Source organism: Heterodontus francisci, chromosome 32 (assembly GCF_036365525.1).
Source record: "Heterodontus francisci isolate sHetFra1 chromosome 32, sHetFra1.hap1, whole genome shotgun sequence".
Classification (NCBI taxonomy): domain Eukaryota; kingdom Metazoa; phylum Chordata; class Chondrichthyes; order Heterodontiformes; family Heterodontidae; genus Heterodontus; species Heterodontus francisci.
The window spans coordinates 597850-618690 of NC_090402.1; the positions used below are offsets into that span (position 1 = coordinate 597850).

Here is a 20841-nt window from a genome sequence, read left to right on the forward strand (position 1 = left end):
GCAGTGTGTACCATCTACAAGATGCACTGCAGTAATGCACCAAGGCTGCTTAGCCAGCACCTTCCAAACCCGCGACCTCTACCAACTAGAAGGACAAGGGCAGCAAATGCATGGGAATACCACCACCTGCAAGTTCCCCTCCAAGTCACACACCATCCTGACTTGGAACTATATCGCCGTTCCTTCACTGTCGCTGGGTCAAAATCCTGGAACTCCCTTCCTAACAACACTGTGGGTATACCTACCCTAAATGGACTGCAGCGGTTCAAGAAGGCAGCTCACCACCACCTTCTCAAGAGCAATTAGGGATGGGCAATAAATGCTGGCCTGGCCAGCTTCGCCCACATCCCATGAATGAATTAAAAAAAGGTACCGAAAGCATATAGACAGAGATTCCGACACACCCGGAAAAGACCCACAGAGACTTGCACTGAATTCGAAAGAATCAAACCGATGGGTCTTGATCGCTGACTATGGTCTCTCAAGCTAGAACACTCATATGAAAATGTGAGAGAAGTGCTGTTGCTGGAACAGTTTAAATAGAGCATCCCAAGTAGCATTAGAACTCACATCACAGAACAAAGAGTCACAATTGTAAGGGAAGCTGCAAAAATGGCTGATGACTATGAATTAATACACAAATCCCTAACTCCGAATAAATTTGGGTCTAGTAACTCATATAAGCTAGGGAGAGATAGCAGGGATGCAGAGGAAGCAGAAATGGGCTCGAGAGAAAAGGAGAGCAGGGAAGGCAAACCTGACCAGTCTCCAACTTTTAAAAGAAGGAACCAGGGAATAAACCAGTAGAGGTCCGCCCCACCTGTTTCCAGTGTGGCAAATCTGGGCGTGTCCAGGCCAATTGTTGGTATGCCTAAAAAACCAGCAGGAGCACTGCAGTCAAGCCTGTGTCTGTGGCTTTGAAAGTTATAAGCCTGTGTTCTAATATAACGCAAGAGAAGAACACATATCAGAACTTTTTGCACAAAAGAAAAATGACTCCTTTTGTGTCCCAGGCACCAGACACGGAGGTAACAATCTTCAGGGATACTGGTTGTTTTCTAACCCTACTGACAGCCAAAGTGACAGAAATGCCGCCAGAAAGCAGAACAAATTCACGGTATTAGAAAAAGGGCTTACTGACAAATACTTGAAGGTTCCTTTAGTTAAAAGTTACCGACAGAGTAAATTGGTCCCTGGGGTAGTGACAGTCGGAATCATTCCGAGCTTACCCCTGCAGGGGGTAGACCTATTGCTGGGCAATGACTTGGCAGGAAGAACAGTATTGTACCCAGAGGGTCCAGAGCTGTCCACGGAGACTGGAGAAACTGAGAGGAGAAAACAAAATTCTGTACAACTGCGGAGGGCTGGGGAAGTCCCAAAAATCCCACATGGGACGAGAGAGCCAGAAAAATTTAAAAGGACCCAGATAGAGCCAAAAGATTTAAAGAAGCTATAATGAAAGCAGAAAAAACTGAAAGAAAAGTGACCAAGATAAGGTTAGCTGAAACTTTTTAAAAAGATTTAAATAGGGACGAGGAAAGTTCCCAAACAGGAAAGCCAAGAGTGAGGGAGATGCCTCACCTAGTTGAAGTGCCACAGGGGAGTGCAGTGGAAGCTGGACAACCGCCTGCGAGCAGTAGTGTCCCAGAGGACATGGGGCAATTTAGGGAAACACCTATCTCTGAAGTAAAAGAAAAAAGGAATGCAACATACCTTAAAGTGATCCACACTTGTGAAAATCACAAGAGAACTAAAAGTGAAGTCAGCATGGATCTACCCACTGAAGGATCAAATGATCAGGTTCCAAATCCAAAACTAATCAAACTCAACAATTTAAAGTCAAAACCAGCCAGAACAAGGGGCAGGAAGAAATATCAGACGCCTCACAGAGGCTAAAAAATAATGTATCAGCCACTATCAACCCAGAAAGAAGAAATAACAATGGGCCAGAACCTGAATGGTTAACACCATGTATAGTGGAAGCAGTAGTCAAGGGGTTTAAACTTATACAAACAGAAAATCTCACCACAAGCAGTAACAGAAATTTGCATTCTACAAGCCTCACCAAGAATCACATGGTCCTGGAGATTAACATTCCTAAAGTAGTACAAACTGGTGTGAGAGAAACTACAACCCCATTTGACAACACATAACCAAAAGAAATGCAATTTTTTTAAATGGAACCTCACCCAAAGGAAGGATGGAAAAAACGTTGGCTGGAAGCCTGAGCAGTGAATGAAATAAATGTGTACAGTGGTATGACCCTAAACTTTCTTACTGTTTCTTTTTCCCTCTTTCTAAACCCAAAAAAGCATAAAAATGAAATCCAAGGAATTACATTTTTTCCATTTTGGGGGAGGTGTCACACACATTGGAAGTACGATGATACAATATTCATGGACTAACCCTGGAAAGTTATGAAACAACGAACTTCATCATTTAAAAAAATGAACCTTTTTTAAAAAGTGAACAATGGTCCAAAATGGCCACTGAAGAAAAAGGATTAGACTTTTATTTTGAGATACAGCACTGAAACAGGCCCTTCAGCCCACCGAGTCTGTGCCGACCAAGAACCACCCATTTATACTATCCCTACAGTAATCCCATATTCCCTACCACCTACCTACACTAGGGGCAATTTACAATGGCCAATTTACCTATCAACCTGCAAGTCTTTGGCTGTGGGAGGAAACCGGAGCACCTGGCGAAAACCCACGATGTCACAGGGAGAACTTGCAAACTCCGCACAGGCAGTACTCAGAATTGAACCCGGGTCCCTGGAGCTGTGATGCTAACCACTGTGCCGCCCGTTTGTGTATTCAAACAGTGACAAAGACAAAGGACAAATCTTCAAAGCCAAAAAGTGTCAATTACACCTATCCTAAAACATTCCAGAATTGAATGTCGCCTTCTAAAACAAAGGATGGGTGAGGTAGCCACATCCTGGGCCATTGTTTGATTACCATGGGAAGGAAACCAGACTGTCTCCTAACAGGAGGCGAGAGGTGACACAGTTTTACCTTAAAACAAAGACAGCCAGAGAGAGAGAGAGAGACCCAGAAGGTGAAGCTACTTGTAACAGCTGACATTCCAGCAAGCCAGAAAGCACCTGCCCTGCTGAAAAAATCTAAATTCTACATAATACAGCAGAGAGAGGGAGGTGGAAGTGACCCACCATCTTTAGCAGAACCTTCAATCAAGAGAGAAATCTACAATCATCTCAGGTCTGCAACTATCTGGAACTTGAGTCTCAAGAGAATTCAACAGGTTTATCGTAACCCTTCTCCCCCTCAAAAACCCGCCTAGCTCTTTCCCTTCTCTATCTGTTTCTTCGTGTGCGCAAGCGAATGCGTGAGTGAATGAGGTTGCAACAATTTCAGGATAAGGCGTATTGACCAATAAATTGACTTTCTGTTTTTTAAAACATACAAGAAAACCTGTCACTGTCTGTTTATCTGAAAAATAAAACACCAAGGGGGGAAACTCTTAATACCAATACATTTGCTGCGGTGAGGAGTTAAACAGTGGGAACCACCAGCATCACGCCACGTGGCCGTAACACTCAGAAATCTCACTGACAGGTGGGCTAGGAAAAGAGAAACATCTCAAGACACAAAGGTGAGATTATTTTAGTACAACATCTGCAGCCTCCCACAAGGTGCAGCTCACTGCTTTTAAATTGTGTAAGTTGTGAGTTCAGTGATTAATGTTGCCGAGGCAGGCACGTTCTGCAACCACAGGTTAGTGAGGGAAAAGTCAGCTCAGGTTCCTGCTCCAGATTATCCAGTGACTCCTGAAAGTTACGTGTCCATAACAGGCACTGGGTATTCTGCGATGTTAATGTTTACCTGCTGCGACTCCCTGTGTGGGCAGTGGGGTTTGGTCCTGGAGGATAACTGGAACTGTAGCCCAGTGAAAGTTGGCACCTTCAGGAGAAGAGGTATGAGATAGTTAATAAGTGTTAAAATACTGTGTTCAGATGAGTGAGTGAGCAGTAAAATATATGTTGACGCAATTGGAGTCAGTAAAACATCACCCAGACGCCTCCAATACTTTGGTAAGTGGTAATTCTTAACTAGAAGCTTACACTGACTAATCTCCTATGTGGAATTTATCAATGGTTTCCAGGCAGTCCATGCAATTGTTGTAGGAGGGTGTATGAGGCTGAAAGGCAAAGTCTGTCCAATGTCAACTCTGTGTAAGATTATTAGGTTACGAAAAAGTTACTTACATTCTCACTCTTTTCCTGCTGAAAGGGTTGTGGGTTTTCTTGAAACAGGAAACTGGTGCTGACTTTTTTTTATTCGTTGGTGTGGTGTGGGCTGTTTTTACTTTCACTGGTCTACAGTTCCAGTTATCCTCCAGGACCAAACCCCACTGCCCACACAGGGAGTCGCAGCAGGTAAACATTAACATCGCAGAATGTGTTAATCTTCAGGATCACCAGATTGAGAGCTGCTAACAGGCAAGTGTGGTGTTATTGGATGGTGCTGAAGCAGGGATGAGAGATGGCATGATTACTTGATACGGCAAGCTCATTTATTGCCCTTAAACTGAGTGGCTTGCTAGGCCATTTCAAAGGGCATTTTAAGAGTCAACCACATTGCTGTGGGTGTAGAGTCACAAGTAGGCCAGACCAGGTAAGGACTTATTAACTGAATTCAAATTTCACCATGTGCTGTGGTGGGTTTCAAACACCTGTCCTCAATGCGTTAGGCTGGGCTCTGGATTACTAGTCCAGTGACATTACCACTATACCACCGCCTCCCTGAGTACCATAAAAAGGAAAATCTAAATTCTAAAAATTTACAGCAGTGTAATCTGTAAAAATGGACAGGTTATAAAATTCTGGATTCTGGTGACATTGATCTTTTGTATCACCTGCAGACAGGAGCTGCGGGAGGTTGCGTTAATCTTCAGGATCACCAGATTGAGAGCTGCTAACAGGCAAGTGTGGTGTTATTGGATGGTGCTGAAGCAGGGATGAGAGGTGGCATGATTACTTGATACAGCAATCTCATTTATTGATGAATTTCATCACCCAGTTGAATGTGGTGATGTGTAGGAAGATGGAATAAGTAGCTCACTGGAATAATTTAACTGTAGCTTTTACACCAAACACACACACTGTCTGATTTCTCTAAACACACTTTATTGTAACACACGTTCAAATTTATGGAAATGTAAAAAATCTGTGGGGATTAAGACAAACCAGGAACATACTAAAGGGCACCAGAAAGAACTTTTATATTCTAACAAAATTGTGTATTGAAGAATTCTGGGAAGAGTAGCTGAGATGGGTTGGTCAAGCTGCTGGAATCATACACGTGTAAAGTTGTAAGTGATTTAAACAGACTTATTCACAGCCTCTCAGCCTGTTGGATTACAGTTTTCCAGACAACCATGCCCACTGTCCAGGACAGCATCTAGTTTTTTTTTAAGTGTCCAATAACCTGGCTTTAACCACCCATTCCTGTCTGCTTGCTCCAACTGTGGATTATTCTCTGAAGAGAAATACTTCCTGTCTTAAATGTGACATTTACATCCATGCACTGCCTTGTCCTGCTGTATCTGAAAGGAATGTTTGGGTTTACGCTACCCTGTTAATTTTAAAATTTATATAGAGCTTGTCTACCTGTTGGCAGGATGGGCTGAAAGGCCTCCTGTACCAAATGATTCTATGATACACTTCTTGCATATAGTGTGCCCTTCTCACATTTCCTGTAAAACATTCTGTCACATTGTTTTTCATTAATAACACAATCTTCTGAATTAATGAGCAATGCCACAGGGGATTGGCTAGAATATAAATCTTTGATTAAAGAATGTTGAGATATGGTCCTTCACAGACTATCTCACTGAACTCTACTTTCTGAAGGCAAGTATCCTCACAGATGGACAAGAGAAGTTTTAAATTAGAATGGTATTTCACATGGTGGCTCAGGCAATCGATTCTGAGCTCTGATTGTAAGGACAGATTCTTGTCTTGTAAAACAGAACATCAACAAATGACTTGTATCATATGTTTTAGGTTAGTAATGGAGAAGGGCAAGGAACAATCTAAAGTAGAACTTCTAAATTGGAAAAGGGCTAACTTCAATAGCATAAGAGGACATCTAGCCAGAGTAAAATGGACTCAAAGACTGACAGAACAATGGGTGATCTTTAAGGAGGAAATGTTTCAGGTACAGGCTGGGAAGATTCTAACAAGAGGGAAAGGCAGGGGAATCAGTGTCAGGGCTCCTTGGATGATGAGGGAGGTAGAGAATATGATGAAACAAAAAAGAGCGTGTATGATGCATGTCAAGCAAAGTCTTCACATGAGATCCAGGTCAAATACAATATGTTGAGAGAGAAAGTGAAGAGAAAAAATGACTGGCAAAGAGACAATATGAGAATAGAATGGCAGTTAACATAAAAGGGAACCCAAAAATCTTCAACCGACATGTAAATACTAAGCAGGTAGTAAGAAGGTAGGGTGGGGCCTATTAGGGACATAGAAAGTGATATATGCTTAGAAGCGCAGGGCAAGGCTACAATATTTAATGACTACTTTGTATCAAAGTTTACTAAGGAAGAGGATGCTGAAAAAATATTGGTAGAAGCAGAGATGGTGCAAGTAATGGATGGAGTGAAAATTGAAAGGCCAGATGTACTGGAAAAGCTGGCTGTGCTTAGAGTGGATAAGTCACCTGGTCCAGATGGCTTGCATCCCAGGTTTCTAAAGGAAGTGAGGGTGGAGATAGCCAAAGGGCTTGCCATAATCTTTCAATCTTCCCTAGATATGGGGGAGATGCAAGAGGATTGGAAAGTGGCAAATGTGACCCTTATTCAAGAAAGGGTATAAGGACTTCCAAGCAACTACTGACTGGTCGGTTTAATATCAGTGGTGGGTAAGGTTTTAGAAACAATCATCAGGGGAAAGAGTCAACAGGCACTTGGAGAGGTTTAAATTAATTAAGGATAGCCAGCACGGATTTGTAAAAGGCAGATTGTGTTTGACTAATTGAAATTAAGGTTTTGACAAAGTACCACATAAAAGGTTGGTTAACAAAATTGAGGATCATGGAATAGAAGGGTCAGTGTCAGCTTGGATAAAAATTGCCTTTTGGACAAAAAACAACAAGCCATGGTAAATGGTTGTTTTTCAGAGAGGAGAATGGTAGACAATGCTGTTCCCCAAGGATCAGTGCTGGGATAACTTTTTTTGATATAATACATGACTTGATATTGGAATAGACAGTAAAATTTCAAAACTTGCTAATGATACCAAACTTGGAGATGTGGCAGACAGTGACGATGAAACAAATCAACAACAGGACATAGATAAGCTCGCAGAATGGGCAGACAAATGGCAGATGGAATTTAATACAGAGAAGTGTGAGGTGATGCATTTTGGCAGAAGGGATATGGAGAGGCAATATAGACTAAATGGCACAGTTCTAAAGTAATAAAAACATAGTTCTAAAGACTGTGCAGCGACAGAGGGACCTGGGGTTCATGTGCATAGATCTTTGAAGGTGACAGGACATATTGAGAGAGTGGTTAATAAAGCATATGGGATCTTGGGCTTCATAGAGGCATTGAGTACAAAAATAGGGAAGTTATGCTGAACCTTTATAAAGCTCTGGTTCGGCCACAACTAGAGTACAGTGTCCAGTTTTGGTCACCAGATTTTAAGGAGGATGTGAGAGTCCTTGAGATGGTGCACAGCAGACTTACCAGAATGGTTTCAGGGATGAGGGATTTTAGTTACAAGGTTGGGTTGGAGAAGCTGGGGGTGTGCTCCATCGAGCAAACGAGTTTGAGGGGAGATTTGTTAGAAGTGTATAAGATGATGACAGGTTTAGAAAAGCTGTTCTCATTAGCTGATGGTACAAGGACTAGGGGACACAGGTTTAAGGTTATGGGCAAGAGATGTAGGAGGCATGACAGGAAGAACTTTTTTACCCAGCAAGTCGTAATGACCTGCAACCTGCTGTCTACAAGGGTGGTGGAAGCGGAAAAGGAAATTGGATGGGCTCTTCAGGGAAATAAACCTGCAGGCCTACGCGGATAGAGGGGGGAATGGGACTGACTGAATTACTCTACAGAGAGCTGGCATGGATTTGTTATGCTGAACGGCTTCCTTCTGTGATGATTGAAGGCCAACTCAGCAGGAGAGAGTTGGGACTTTTTGGAGTTGGGACTGGATATCTTAATCAGCAGAAAGTGTTCCGCCTGGGACAACATCACACAATGTATAGCAGAGAAACAGGCCATTTAACTCAACTTGTCTGTGCCAGTGTTTATGCTTAACATGAGTTACCTCCCACTCTTCTAACCCTATAAGCTTAGCCTTTTATTCTTTTCTCCATCATATGTTTATCTAGCTTCCCCTTAAATGCATCTATGCTATTGACAAAAAAATCAGAGGCAACATGAGGAAAATCGTTTTTACACAACGAGTGTTTAGGATTTGGAATGCACTGCCCAATAGGTTGGTGGATACAGATTCAGTAGAAGCCTTCAAAAGGGAATTGGACAAATACTTGAAGGAAGCAAAAATTTAAGAGATATGGGGAAAGTGCGGGGAAGGTGGGACTAACTGCATAGCTCTTCGAAACAGCAAGCACAGACCCAATAGGCTGAATGGCATCCTTTTCTGCTGCCCTATTCTATGATTTGCCTTAACTACTCCCTGTGGTCACGAGTTCCATACACTCACCACTCTCAACAAAGATCTGAAGTATGAGGCCTTACTCCCCTTACTCCAGTTCAGATGCTGGCTGGAACGGACATGACCAATGATGCTTTGTGCAATTACTTACCTTACCAAGAATCCCTGCTGTTATTTTCAGATAAAACTAAAGTACTGCAGCTGATGACTTCTTTCTTTTGTGAAAATTAGTAATTGTTTAAAATCTAGAAACAAGCTTGCAGTCTCTCAGTTCATTACTGAGTGACATTAACATCTGTAGCAATGTTTAGTGCACAAACTGAGCTTGTCTAAATCCTGGGCAGCAGACTACAACAAAATGCAAGCAACCCGATCTTTAAAAAGTGAGTTTCTGAAAAGAATTATGTACGCACACTGGAAGTGCATTGATACAACAATCATTAACTAACTCTGAAAAGTTATGAAAAACTGACTTTGTCTTTAAAAAATGAAGCTTCATTTTAAAAAGTGTACAATGGTCCAAAATGGCCACAGAAGAAAAGGGGATTGGCTTTTTATGTATTCAAACTGTCTGACAAAGATGAAGGATAAATCTTCAAATCTAAGAGGTGTCAATTGAACCCATCCTACACCTATCCTAAAACATTCCCGAATTGAATGTTTTCCTCTGAAACAAAAAAGGTGTGAAGTAGCCACGTCCTGGGCCACTGTGTGATTACCATGAGGAAGAAACCAGAGCATCTCGTAACAGGAGGTGAGAGATAACAGCTTTACCTTAAAAGGAGAGAGAGGGAGAGCGCAAAAGGAACATCCTAACAGCCTGTGTTCTGCCCAAGCAAGAAAAAGGACGTACTCTGCTGCAGAATCCGACATCTACATTATATAGCAGTGAGAGCTAGAAGTTACCCGCCGTCTTCAATTAAACTTTCAATCAAAAGAGAAATCTACACTCATCTCAGGCCTGCATCCATCGAGAACTTGATTTCCAAGAGAATTCAACATGTTTATTGTAACTTACCCCACCCCCAGCAAAAGTCACCTTCCTTTTTCCCTTCTCTACCTGTCTCTCGTGTGTGTGAGCGAATACGTGGGCGGATGCGGTTGCGACAGTTTCGGATAAGGTGATTGATCAATAAACAACTGACTTTGTTTTTAAAACCTACAAGAAAACATGTTGCTATCTGTTTATTTGAAAAATAAAACACAAAGTGGCTCAACTTGAACACAAATACACTTGCTGCAGTCAGGTGAGGAGTTGAACAGTGGGAACCACCCACGTCACACCACATAGTCGTAACAAATTGGGACTCTGGAATAAATGATAATAAAAGAGAAACATGATGATTGTAGCATCTCAGCATTGTATAGCCTGACAGTATATCACTTAGTTTTCTGTTTCCTTTTGTTCATCTTAGTAATAGTTATTTTTCCATCATGTCTCCGAAATGATATTGGACAGTTTTCTATGTTAAAAGGTGATATATAAATGCAAGTTGTTCAATGTAACAAGAACTGTTTTGACAGTGTCTACATTTCCCTGATGCATTTTTTGTTCTGTATTCAAGATTCTAAAGGGGACAGATAAATTGATAATTAACTCCTTGACATACCTAGAAACATTGGAATGAAAAACAGACCAAACATTGAACATGAGCAGTTTCAATGTAACTTCAGTTAGTGGTGAAGGTTTTGAACATACTGGGCAGGGAGACTATAGAGGCAGCTAATGATGGAATCAGGAGAGAGCTGAAAGACGTGATTAGGTGAGAGACAGAGAGAGTCAAAGACAGTGTAAGAGAGAATTGAGGTGAAGACATGAGTGCAGGAGAGGTGTGTGTTGTGAAACTGTAGGAGAAGTTTGCAGTGAGAAAGAGCATGTAGGTGGTTGACTCTTAACTGCTCTCTGAAATAGTCTAGCAAGCCACTCAATTGTAACAAAACTGCTACAGAAAAGTCAAAAAAGAATAAAACTGGACAGACTTAAGCATTGGAAATGACAAAGGCACATCCTGCCCAGCTGATCCTGCAACGTCCTCCTCACTAACATCTGGAGACTTGTGCCAAAATTGGGAGAGCTGTCCCACAGACTAGTCAAGCAACAGCTGGACATAGTCATACTCATCGAATCATACCCGACAACCAATGTCCTAGACTTCTCCATCATCATTCCTGGGTATTTCCTGTCCCACTGGCAGGACAGACCCACAAGAGGTGGCAGCACAATGGTATAGAGTCAGGAGAGAGGGGCCCTTGGAGTCCTCAACATTGACTCCGGATCATGGCATCAGGTCAAACATTGGCATGAAAACCTCCTGCTGATTATCACCTACTACCCTCCTTCAGCTGATGAATCAGTACCCTTCCATGTTGAACATCACTCCTTTTTAATTCTTTTATGGGATGTGGGCGTCGTGGCAAGGGCAGCATTTGTAACCCATCCCTAACTGCCCTTGACAACTGAGAGGCTTGTGAGGCCATTTCAGAGGGCAGTTAAGAGTCAACCACATCGCTGTGGGTCTGGAGTCACATGTAGGCAAGACCAGGTAAATACAGCAGGTTTCTTTCCCTAAAGGACATTAGTGAACCAGGTGGGTTTTTATGACAATCGATAATAGTGTCATGGCACCATTACTGAGACTAGCTTTCAATTCCAGATTTGTATTAATTAATCGGATCTATTAATTAATTGTATTTAAATTCCACCAGCTGCCATGGTGGGATTTGAACCCGTGTCGCCAGGGCATTAACCTGGGCCTCTGGATTACTAGTCGAATGGTATTACCATGGCGCCACCGACTCTCCACTGAGGGTAGCAAGGGCACAGCATGTACTCTGGGTGGGGGACCTCAATGTCCATAAACAAAAGTAGCTCGGTAGCACCACTACCAAGCTGGTTAAGTCCTGAAAGACATATCTGCCAGCCTGGGCCTGTGACAGGTGATGAGAGAACTAACATGAGGGTAAATCCTACTTGACCTCGCCCTCACCAATCTATCTGTCACAGATGCATCTGGCCCTGACAGTGTTGGTAGGAGTGACCACCACATAGTCTTTGTGGAGACAAAGCCCTGCCTTTACACTGAGATTATCCTCCATCGTGTTGTGTGGCACTGCCGCCGTGCTAAATGTGATAGTCATGCAGGGCCCCACCTGCCAGGAGTGAGGCACATTAATTTCACCACATGACCATTGATTTTTAAACCGTTACTGGAGTAAAGAAAGAACTTGCTTCTAAAAGAAACACTAGACCCTCGATTGGAAATACATTTGCATATTTACAGACAGTGTTTAAAAGGGACAAAAGACTATTTCCTGACATATTTAATCCACAATGGAATTTTGATTACCAGACATCGAGGCTGGAGGAGCTCGCATTCCAGGTTAACTGCTAAGATGGCCGAATACACAAATAGACCTGGTCAGACCAGTTTAGTCACATGATTGTTGTTGTTTTTTTAATTTGAACTTGCCAGAGGTTTAATTGGCAGAAAGCTCCTGACTCCTGGATTGAGAACATCTCTCTGCTGTCTGCCTCCATCTCTTTCTCACAGAACTCAAGACACATTGAAGACATATGAACCCCAAGAGAGAAAAGTCTCCTACAGTGAACAAGGTTCAAGAATAATACTGAACCCCAATGAAAAGCTAGACTACCTACAATCAAGGACTCTACAGCGAGCTCAAAGCACAGTAACAAACCCTCTTCAGAGATTGCCTCAAACTTTGTCACTTTATTTTTCTTCGGCTCTTTTCTGTCCCTATTTGCATGTGTGTATCGCGTGTGCATGCTAGTGTAAGCGTGTCGTGTAGCTGTAGGCATAAGCCGAATTACAGTTTAAGTTTTAATAAATTTAACTTTTCTTCTTTAAATCTAAGAAAGCAAGTTTGTGCTCATTTCTTTGCCTTATAATTGGAAAGCGGTGAACAAGGACTCACCAAAGGGGGAGCTAAATACACTGTATTTAAAAATTAAATCCTGTTACAGTAAGACCAGGTGAAAGAGACCCCTAGACACCTTTCTCACCTGGTTGTAACGGTGATAGATTCAGAACTGATCTAGCAGCTCAAAACTTGGAATCGATGAAGCACCGTGGGCTATCAGCAGCAGCAAAATTATATTCAGCCACAATCTGTAACCTCATAGCCTGGCAAATCCCTCACTCTACCATTGCAATGGCCAGGGGATCAACCCTAGTTCAATGAGAAGTGCAGTAGAACATGCCAGGAGCAGCACCAGGCATATCAAAAATGAGGTGCCAGTCTGGTGAAGCTACAACACAGGACTATTTGCATGCTAAACAGTGAAAGCAGCATGTGACAGACAGAGCAAAGAGATCCCACAACCAACGGATCAGACCCAAGCTCTGCAGTCCTACCGCATTCAGTCATGAATGGTGGTGACAGCAGCACAACTAACTAGAGGAGAAGGATACACAAATATCCCCATCCTCAATGATGGCAGAGCCCAGCACATCAGTACAAAAGACAAAATGAAAACAAAAAATGCTGGAAATACTCAGCAGGTCTGCCAGCATCTGTGGAGACAGAAGTAGAGTTAATGTTTCAGGTCACTGACCTTTCATCAGAATCGGCAAAGGTTAGAAATGTAATAGGTTTTAAGCAAATAAAGCGGGGGTGGGGAAAAAAGATAACAAAAGGCAAGGTGTTGATAGGACAGAGGGTCACAGAAAATAACTGGCCAGAAGGTCATGGAGCAAGGGCAAAGGGTATGTTAATGGTGTGGAGAAAGACAAAGCGTTAGTGCAGAGAGGGTGTTAAATGATGGAATAATGAACAGCCCTGGCCAAAAGCACAAGCATGAAAAAAAACAGTGGGCAGGCACATGGTAAAAAATGAATGATGAAACAAACCAAAATAAAAATAAAAAAGTGGGGCCAGTAATGCTTTGAAATTATTGAACTCAGTGTTCAGTCCAGCAGGCTGTAGCGTGCCTAATTGGTAAATGATATGCTGTTCCCCGAGCTTGCACTGATGTTCACTGGAACACTGCAGCAAGCCCAGGACAGAGATGTGGGCATGAGAGCAGGGGGGAGTGTTGAAACAGCAAGCGATAGGAAGCTCGGGATCATGTTTTCAGACTGCCCGCAGTATTTCAGTGAACATCAACGCAAGCTCGAGGAACAGCATCTCATTTACCGATTAGACACGCTACAGCCTGCCGGATTGAACATTGAGTTCAACAATTTCAGAGCATGACTGGCCTTTTTTAAAATTATTTTCTTTTAGTTTTTAACCATGTGCCATTCGTAAACTTGGTTTTTCACGTTTGTGTTTTTGGACTGAGCTGCTCATTATTCTGCCATTAACACTCTCCTTGGACCATTGCTTTGTCTTTCACCACAAGCATTAACACTCCCTTTGCCTTTATCCCATCACACACCTTCCCTTTTGTTCCCTTCCCCCAACACCACCCCTTCACTTGCTTAAAACCTATCACATTTCTAACCTTGGCCAGTTCTGATGAAAGGTCACAGACATGAAACATTAACTCTGCTTCTCTCTCCACAGATGCTGCCTGACCTGCTGAGTATTTCCAGCATTTTTTGTTTTTATTTCAGATTTCCAGCATCTACAGTATTTTGCTTTTACTTTAGTGCAAAAGACAAGGCTGAAACATTTGCAACCATCTTCAGCCAGAAGTGCCGAGTGGATGATCCATCTCGGCCTCCTCCTGAGGTCCCCAGCATCACAGATGCCAGTCTTCAGCCAATTCAATACATTCCACATATCAAGAAATGGCTCAAGGCACTGGATATTGCAAAGACTATGGGCCCTGACAACATCCCAGCTGTAGTGCTGAAGACCTGCTCTCTAGGAGCTGTCCCAGTACAACTACAACACTGGCATTTACCCAACAATGTGGAAAACTGCCCAGGTATGTCCTGTCCACAAAAAGCAGGACAAATCCAAGCAGTACAAATCCAATCCAGCCAATTACCGCCCCATTAGCCTACTCTCGATCATCAGTAAAATGATGGAAGGTGTCGTTAACTGTCGTCAAGTGGCACTCACTCAGCAATAGCCTGCTCACTGATGCTCAGTTTGGGTTCCGCCAGGGACACTCAGCTCCTGACCTCATTAGAGCCTTGGTCCAAACATGGACAAAAGAGCTGAACTCCTGAGGTGAGGTGAGAGTGACTGACCTTGACATCAGAGGCAACACTTGACCGAGTATGGCATCAAGGAGCCCTAGCAAAAGTGGAGTCAATGGGAATCAGGGGAAAAACTCTCCATTGGTTGGAGTCTTACCTAGCACAAAGGAAGATAGTTGTGGTTGTTGGAGGTCAATCATCTCAGTCCCAGGACATCACTGCAGGAGTTCCTCAGGCAGTGTCCTAGGCCCAACCATCTTCAGCTGTTTCATCAATGAGCTTGCATCCATCATAAGGTCAGAAGTGGGGATGTTCGCTGATGGAACAACGTTCAGCACCATTCGCAACTCCTCAGATACTGAAGCAGTCCGTGCCCGCATGCAACAAGTTCTGCACAAAATTCAGGTTTTGGCTGATAAGTGGCAAGTAATATTCACGCCACACAAGTGCCAGGCAATGACCATCTCAAACATGAGAATCCAACCATCTCCCCTTGACATTCAATGGCATTACCATCGCTGAATCCCCCACTATCCACATCCTGAGGGTCACCATTGACCAAAAACTGAACTGGAGTAGCCATATAAATACTGTGGCTACAAGAGCAGGTCAGAGACTGGGAATTCTGAGGCGAGTAACTCACCTCCTGACTCCCCAAAGCTTGTCCACCATCTACAAGGCACAAGTCAGGAGTGTGATGGAATACTCTCCACTTGCCTGGATGTGTGCAGCTCCAACAACACTCAAGAAGCTCGACACCATCCAGGACAAAGCAGCTTGCTTGATTGGCAGCCCATCCACAAACATTCACTTCCTCCACCACCGACGCACAGTCGCAGCAAATGTGTACCATCTACAAGATGCACTGCAGCAACTCACCAAGGCTCCTTCGACAGCACCTTCCAAACCAGCGACCTCTTCTACCTAAAAGGACAAGGGCAGTGGATTCATGGGAACACCATCACCTGCAAGATGCCCTCCAATCCAAACACCCCCCTGACATAGAACTATATCATCATTCCTTCACTGTCGCTGAGTCTAAATCCTGGAACTCCCTCCCTAACAGCACTGCGGATGTGCCTAAACCACGTGGACTGCAGTGGTGTAAGGCAGCTCACCGCTACCTTCTCAAGGGCAATTAGGGATGGGCAACATGTGCTGGCCTTGCCAGCGATGCCCACATCCCAGGAATGAATTAAAAAGAAGAGGCTTGGGGCGACAGAGAGTGTAGGTGCGATTTAGAGGTGAGAGAGAAGAACAGTGTAGAAGAGTTTTTGGTGTGCATGAGAAATTGGAGATGTGAGCATCAATGTGCAGAAGGCGATAGCTTGAATTTTGCGATCATGCTGGTGAACTGATTATTTTTCCAAATCCTGTATATTCCGACATCCCCATAAAATTTGCAACTTCCAGCAGCTACCGGCGGGCGAGGGAGATAGAATCATAGAATGGGTATGGCACAGAAGGAGGCCATTCGGCCCATCGTGTCCAGGCTGGCCGTCTGCAACAGCAACCCAGCCGGTCCCACTCCCCTGCCTTTTCTCTACAGCCCTGTAAATTGTTTTCTCTTCAGCTAACAATCCAATTCCCTGTTGAAAGCTTTGATTGAATCTGCCTTCTCCACACTCTCAGGGCAGTGCGTTCCAGATCCTAACCACTCGCTGCCCGGAAAAGTTTTTCCTCACGACGCTTCTGGTTCTCCTTTCACCTTAAATCAGTGTCCTCTGGTCTCGCCAATAGGAACAGTTTCTCTCTATTTACGCTGTTGAGACCTCTCATGATTTTGAACACCTCTATCACGTTGTCACACAACCTTCTCTTCTCTGAGAACAACCCCAGATTCTCCAATCTATCCACATAACTGAAGTTCCTCATCCCTAGAACCATTATTGTAAATCTTTACTGCACCCTCTCTAAAGCCTTTGCATCCTTTTTAAAGTTTGATGCCCAGAATCGGACACAATATTCCAGCTGAGGTTGAACCAGTGTTTATTAAAGGTTCATCATAAATTCCTTGCTTTACTGGAGGGCAAGGGAGTTGTTGGAGGGTGAGGGAGATGCTGGAGGGTGAGGGAGATGCTGGGTCTCACAGTGGCGAGATCCTATTTGATGGTTGAGACAGAAACACAGTAGGACACCAGAGGAATTGTTCTCTAATGCCCAGCAAAAAGTGACAAGCACATGAAGAAGGATGTTTGTTGTTATATCACAGAAATGTTACAACACAAGAGGCGGCCATTCAGCCCATCATGTCTGCACCAGCTCTCCCAAAGGGCAATTCACCTAGTATCATTCTCCTGCCTTCTCCCCATAACCTCGCACCTTCTTCCTGTTTCTGATAACAGTCTGTTGAATGTTTCGATTGAACCTGCCTGCACCACACCCTCAGGCAGTGCATTCCAGACCTTAACCATTCGCCACGTGAAGGAGTTTTTCCTCATGTCGCTTTTACTTCTTTTGCCAATCACTTTAAATCTGTGCCCTCTGGTTGATAGCTATATTTCACTTTTAATAATGTCTGCATCCTTTGTACTATATTAGGCTTACGGTGTGATGTGGTATCTACAGATTATTTAAAATTGATTAATGGTCTTATAACTGCTGACCTAGAACTTGAGGTTGTTGGCACAGTTGATACTAAGTCATCAATTACATTAGACAAGAACCTCCAGATACAACACAATTGTGTTGAGAATCTCTGACCCTTTATGAATATTTGGTGTTAGAGATCTTTTTCCAAAGTAGGGTTTTGATGTTGTTTAACAGCAATGAATGATGTACCTCCATCTGGCTTGCCAACCCATTCAGTGTCATGCAGGTCTGTAGATGTTTCTGTAGTTCATCTCTGAAATCAGTGGGTGCCCCATAAAGCAGATACTCCCGTAATAAGCCACAAATTTTGGCCAGATTTGGTTGTATCAGTTCAGTGTTGCATTGTTTCACTAGCTTGTCACAGGTTGCTGTGCAATCTTTTCCATGCGTGCAGTCTGTGTTGTGTTCACAATGACGACCTTTATAGAATCCTTTAAGAGTCATTTCTGTCACCACCTTCCTTAAGTTAACCATTTTAAAATCATATTTCTCATTGTAGCCAATGTTACCTGGGTCTGTGTCGCAGATGTAAAAGCTGCCATAAGTGCCATGAAAAATCTCTTCCACAAATTCCAGGAGGCCAATGGTGATTTCCGCTCGCCGTGACCATGCAGGTGCAAACCATTGGTTCAGACTCTTAAGCACCACTGAGGGCAAAACTGCTTCAAGGAAACGTGGCACCTTGATACTGTAAAGTGAGTGGTATGGGATCTTCTCAGTGATGTACAGGTCTCCACAGTAGCCCAGCAACTGCGCTGTGTGTTCCTTTTCGTGCAGAGAAACAATCAATAAAAACTCATTGAGCTGAAGCAACGCCCAAATAGACTTTGCTTCTGCTAAGGAGACTTTGTTGTCCTGGTTGATATCTGCCATGCTGATTATTCTGTTGACAAGGTTCCCAAGTGACTGCTGATCTCCAAGACGAGACTGAAAAAAGTGAGACATTATGAGTGACAGCAATGCTAGAATCCTGAATATAGCCCTAGGGTCACAATGGCAGAGCTGTGAGCTCAGAATTAGAGGAATCTAATTAATTACCCTGATTATTTATATATTTACTGTTGCTCCTTATTAAATTAGTTTGCACCTTTCTTCCGTCTGCACCAAATACTCACTCTCTCTGAATTCCTGTCATAACTCGCTTAGCAGATTCACCCAGCTATGTGCTCAAATCTTTCTGTGTTAGCAGATAGAGATAACCCTCTACCTTTTAGGAAGGCACTCGTTCCAACTCTCCTATCAACTGCCAGCCACAATAACTAACACCTTTAGCAGAGATGGTGGCGTGGTGGTAATGTCACTAGACTAGTAATCCAGAGTCCAGGATAATGCTTTGGGGACTTGGGTTCCAAGTGGTGATGGGAACTTGGTGAGAGTGGGAATTCACTGGTAAAAAGTTGGTGAGAAGTACAGATAGTATGCTATCAAACTAAAATTTAACCGAGATTTCTTATTTTACAACTTAATTTTAAAACTGCAAGCCGATGGCGGTTAACAGTTAACTAGCTGTAAGTGGGTGCATTTTTTTATTCATTTGTGGGATGTGGGCGTCACTGGCTATGCCAGCATTTAATGCCCACCCCTAATTGCCTTTGAACTGAGCGGCTTGCTAGGCCATTTCAGAGGGAATTTTAAGAGTCAATCACATTGCTGTGGGTCTGGGAGTCACATGTAGGCCAGACCAGGTAAGGATGGCAGATTTCCTTCCCTAAAGGACATTAGTGAACTAGATGGGTTTTTACAACAATTGACAATGCTGTCATAGTCACCATTAGACTGGCTTTTTTTAAAATTTCAGATTTATTAATTGAATTCAAATTTCACCATCAGCCATAGTGGGATTCGAACCCAAGTCCCCAAAGCATTATCCTGGACTCTGGATTACTAGTCTAGTGACATTACCACCACGCCACCATCTCTGCTAAAGGTGTTAGTTATTGTGGCTGGCAGTTGATAGGAGAGTTGGAACGAGTGCCTTCCTAAAAGGTAGAGGGTTATCTCTATCTGCTAACACAGAAAGATTTGAGCACATAGCTGGGTGAATCTGCTAAGCGAGTTAAGACAGGAATTCACAGAGAGTGAGTATTTGGTGCAGAGGGAAGAAAGGTGCAAACTAATTTAATAAGGAGCAACAGCAAATATATAAATAATCAGGGTAATTAATTTGATATAAGGGGAAGAAATAAAATTAACTTAAGTAAAGGGTACTAAAACTAAAGGGATCAAATTTGCATTAAATAAAAATCTGGTATAAATAGATAAGTAGGAGTAAGGGGATACTAAACTAAAAACATATATAGACTTTTAAGCAAAATGATGGGACAGCTCAGATCTATTGCCTACAATTTATGTGCCATGTGGCAACTCCAGGATGCTTCAAGTGTTCTGGATAACCAATTGTGCAGGAACTGTCTCCAGTTGCTTGAACTCAAGCTCAGAGTTTCTGAGCTTCAGCAGTAGCTGGAGTCAATGCAGGGCATGCACAAGGCTGAGAATTTCCTGGAGTTCACTTTCTAGGAAGTGGTCACCCCACAGCTACAGAGATTTCAGGAGAAGTACAAGTGGGTGGCCATCTAACAAATTAGGAACAGGCAGGCAGGGCAGAAAATCTCTGAGTGTGGCACTCTCAAACCTGTTTTTAGTGCTGAATGCCAATGAGGGAGACAACATCGCAGAAGAATGCTGCTTAGAGTACATCCACGGCACCATGGGACAAATGACTGCACTGGAACGACGGAGGTGGAGGGGCCACATGATAGAAGTTTACAAAGTTATAAGTGGCATGGACAGAGTGGATAGTCAGAAGCTTTTTCCCAGGGTGGAAGAGTCAGTTACTATGGGATATAGGTTTAAGGTGCGAGGGGCAAAGTTTTGAGGGGATGCGCGAAGCAAGTTTTTTTACACAGAGGGTGGTGAGTGCCTGGAACTTGCTGCCGGGGGAGGTGGTGGAAGCAGGTACGATAGCGACGTTTAAGAGGCATCTTGACAAATACATGAATAGGATGGGAATAGAGGGATACGGACCCCGGAAGTGCAGGAGGTTTTAGTTTATACAGGCATCAAGATCGGTGTAGGCTTGGAGGGCCAAATGGCCTGTTCCTGTGCTGTACTGTTCTTTGTTGTTCTTTGAGGTTGCTCTGTAAAGTGTAGAAATTTAGTGATCATAAGGGATTCGATAGTTAGGTGTATAGACCGGCATTTCTGCAACTGCTGATGTGAATCCTGCTTGGTGTGCTGTCTGCCTCGTGCCAGGGTAAAGGACATCACAGAGAGGGTGCATAAGATTTTGAGGGAGGGGAGGGGAAGAGCCAGAAATCATGGTCCACGTGGCAACCAATGACATAGGAAGGAAAAGAGTTAAGTTCTTTCAGTCAGCATTTCAGGATCTAGGGAGGAAATTAGAAAGCAGAATCTCAAAGATAGTAATCTCTGGATTACTGCCACTGCCACACACTGGTAAATATAGGAATAGTAGGA

The 20841-nt window shown here is 43.3% G+C and overlaps 1 protein-coding gene and 1 long non-coding RNA gene across 3 annotated transcripts in view; one reads left to right on the forward strand and one right to left on the reverse strand.

The window, feature by feature from the left end:
• Positions 1-4518: 4518 nt before the first annotated feature.
• LOC137347540 (uncharacterized) lies at positions 4519-17877 on the forward strand. The gene is made up of 3 exons (XR_010968975.1): positions 4519-4640; positions 4888-4947; positions 17864-17877. It is a non-coding gene; the product is annotated as an uncharacterized lncRNA (long non-coding RNA).
• The window catches only part of dipk1b (divergent protein kinase domain 1B), a 96123-nt gene continuing 80426 nt past the window's right edge, over positions 5145-20841 (reverse strand). Inside the window, exons 5-6 of one of the 2 annotated variants that reach the window (XM_068011995.1) lie at positions 17874-18291; positions 5145-9968 (exon numbers count right to left, since the gene is read on the reverse strand). In XM_068011995.1, the coding sequence (XP_067868096.1) occupies positions 9664-9968; positions 17874-18291 (723 nt within the window). In that variant the 3' untranslated portion in view covers positions 5145-9663. Of the gene's footprint in view, positions 9969-14231; positions 18292-20841 lie in introns of those variants that run through there. The other variant, XM_068011994.1, reaches the window with a different exon arrangement.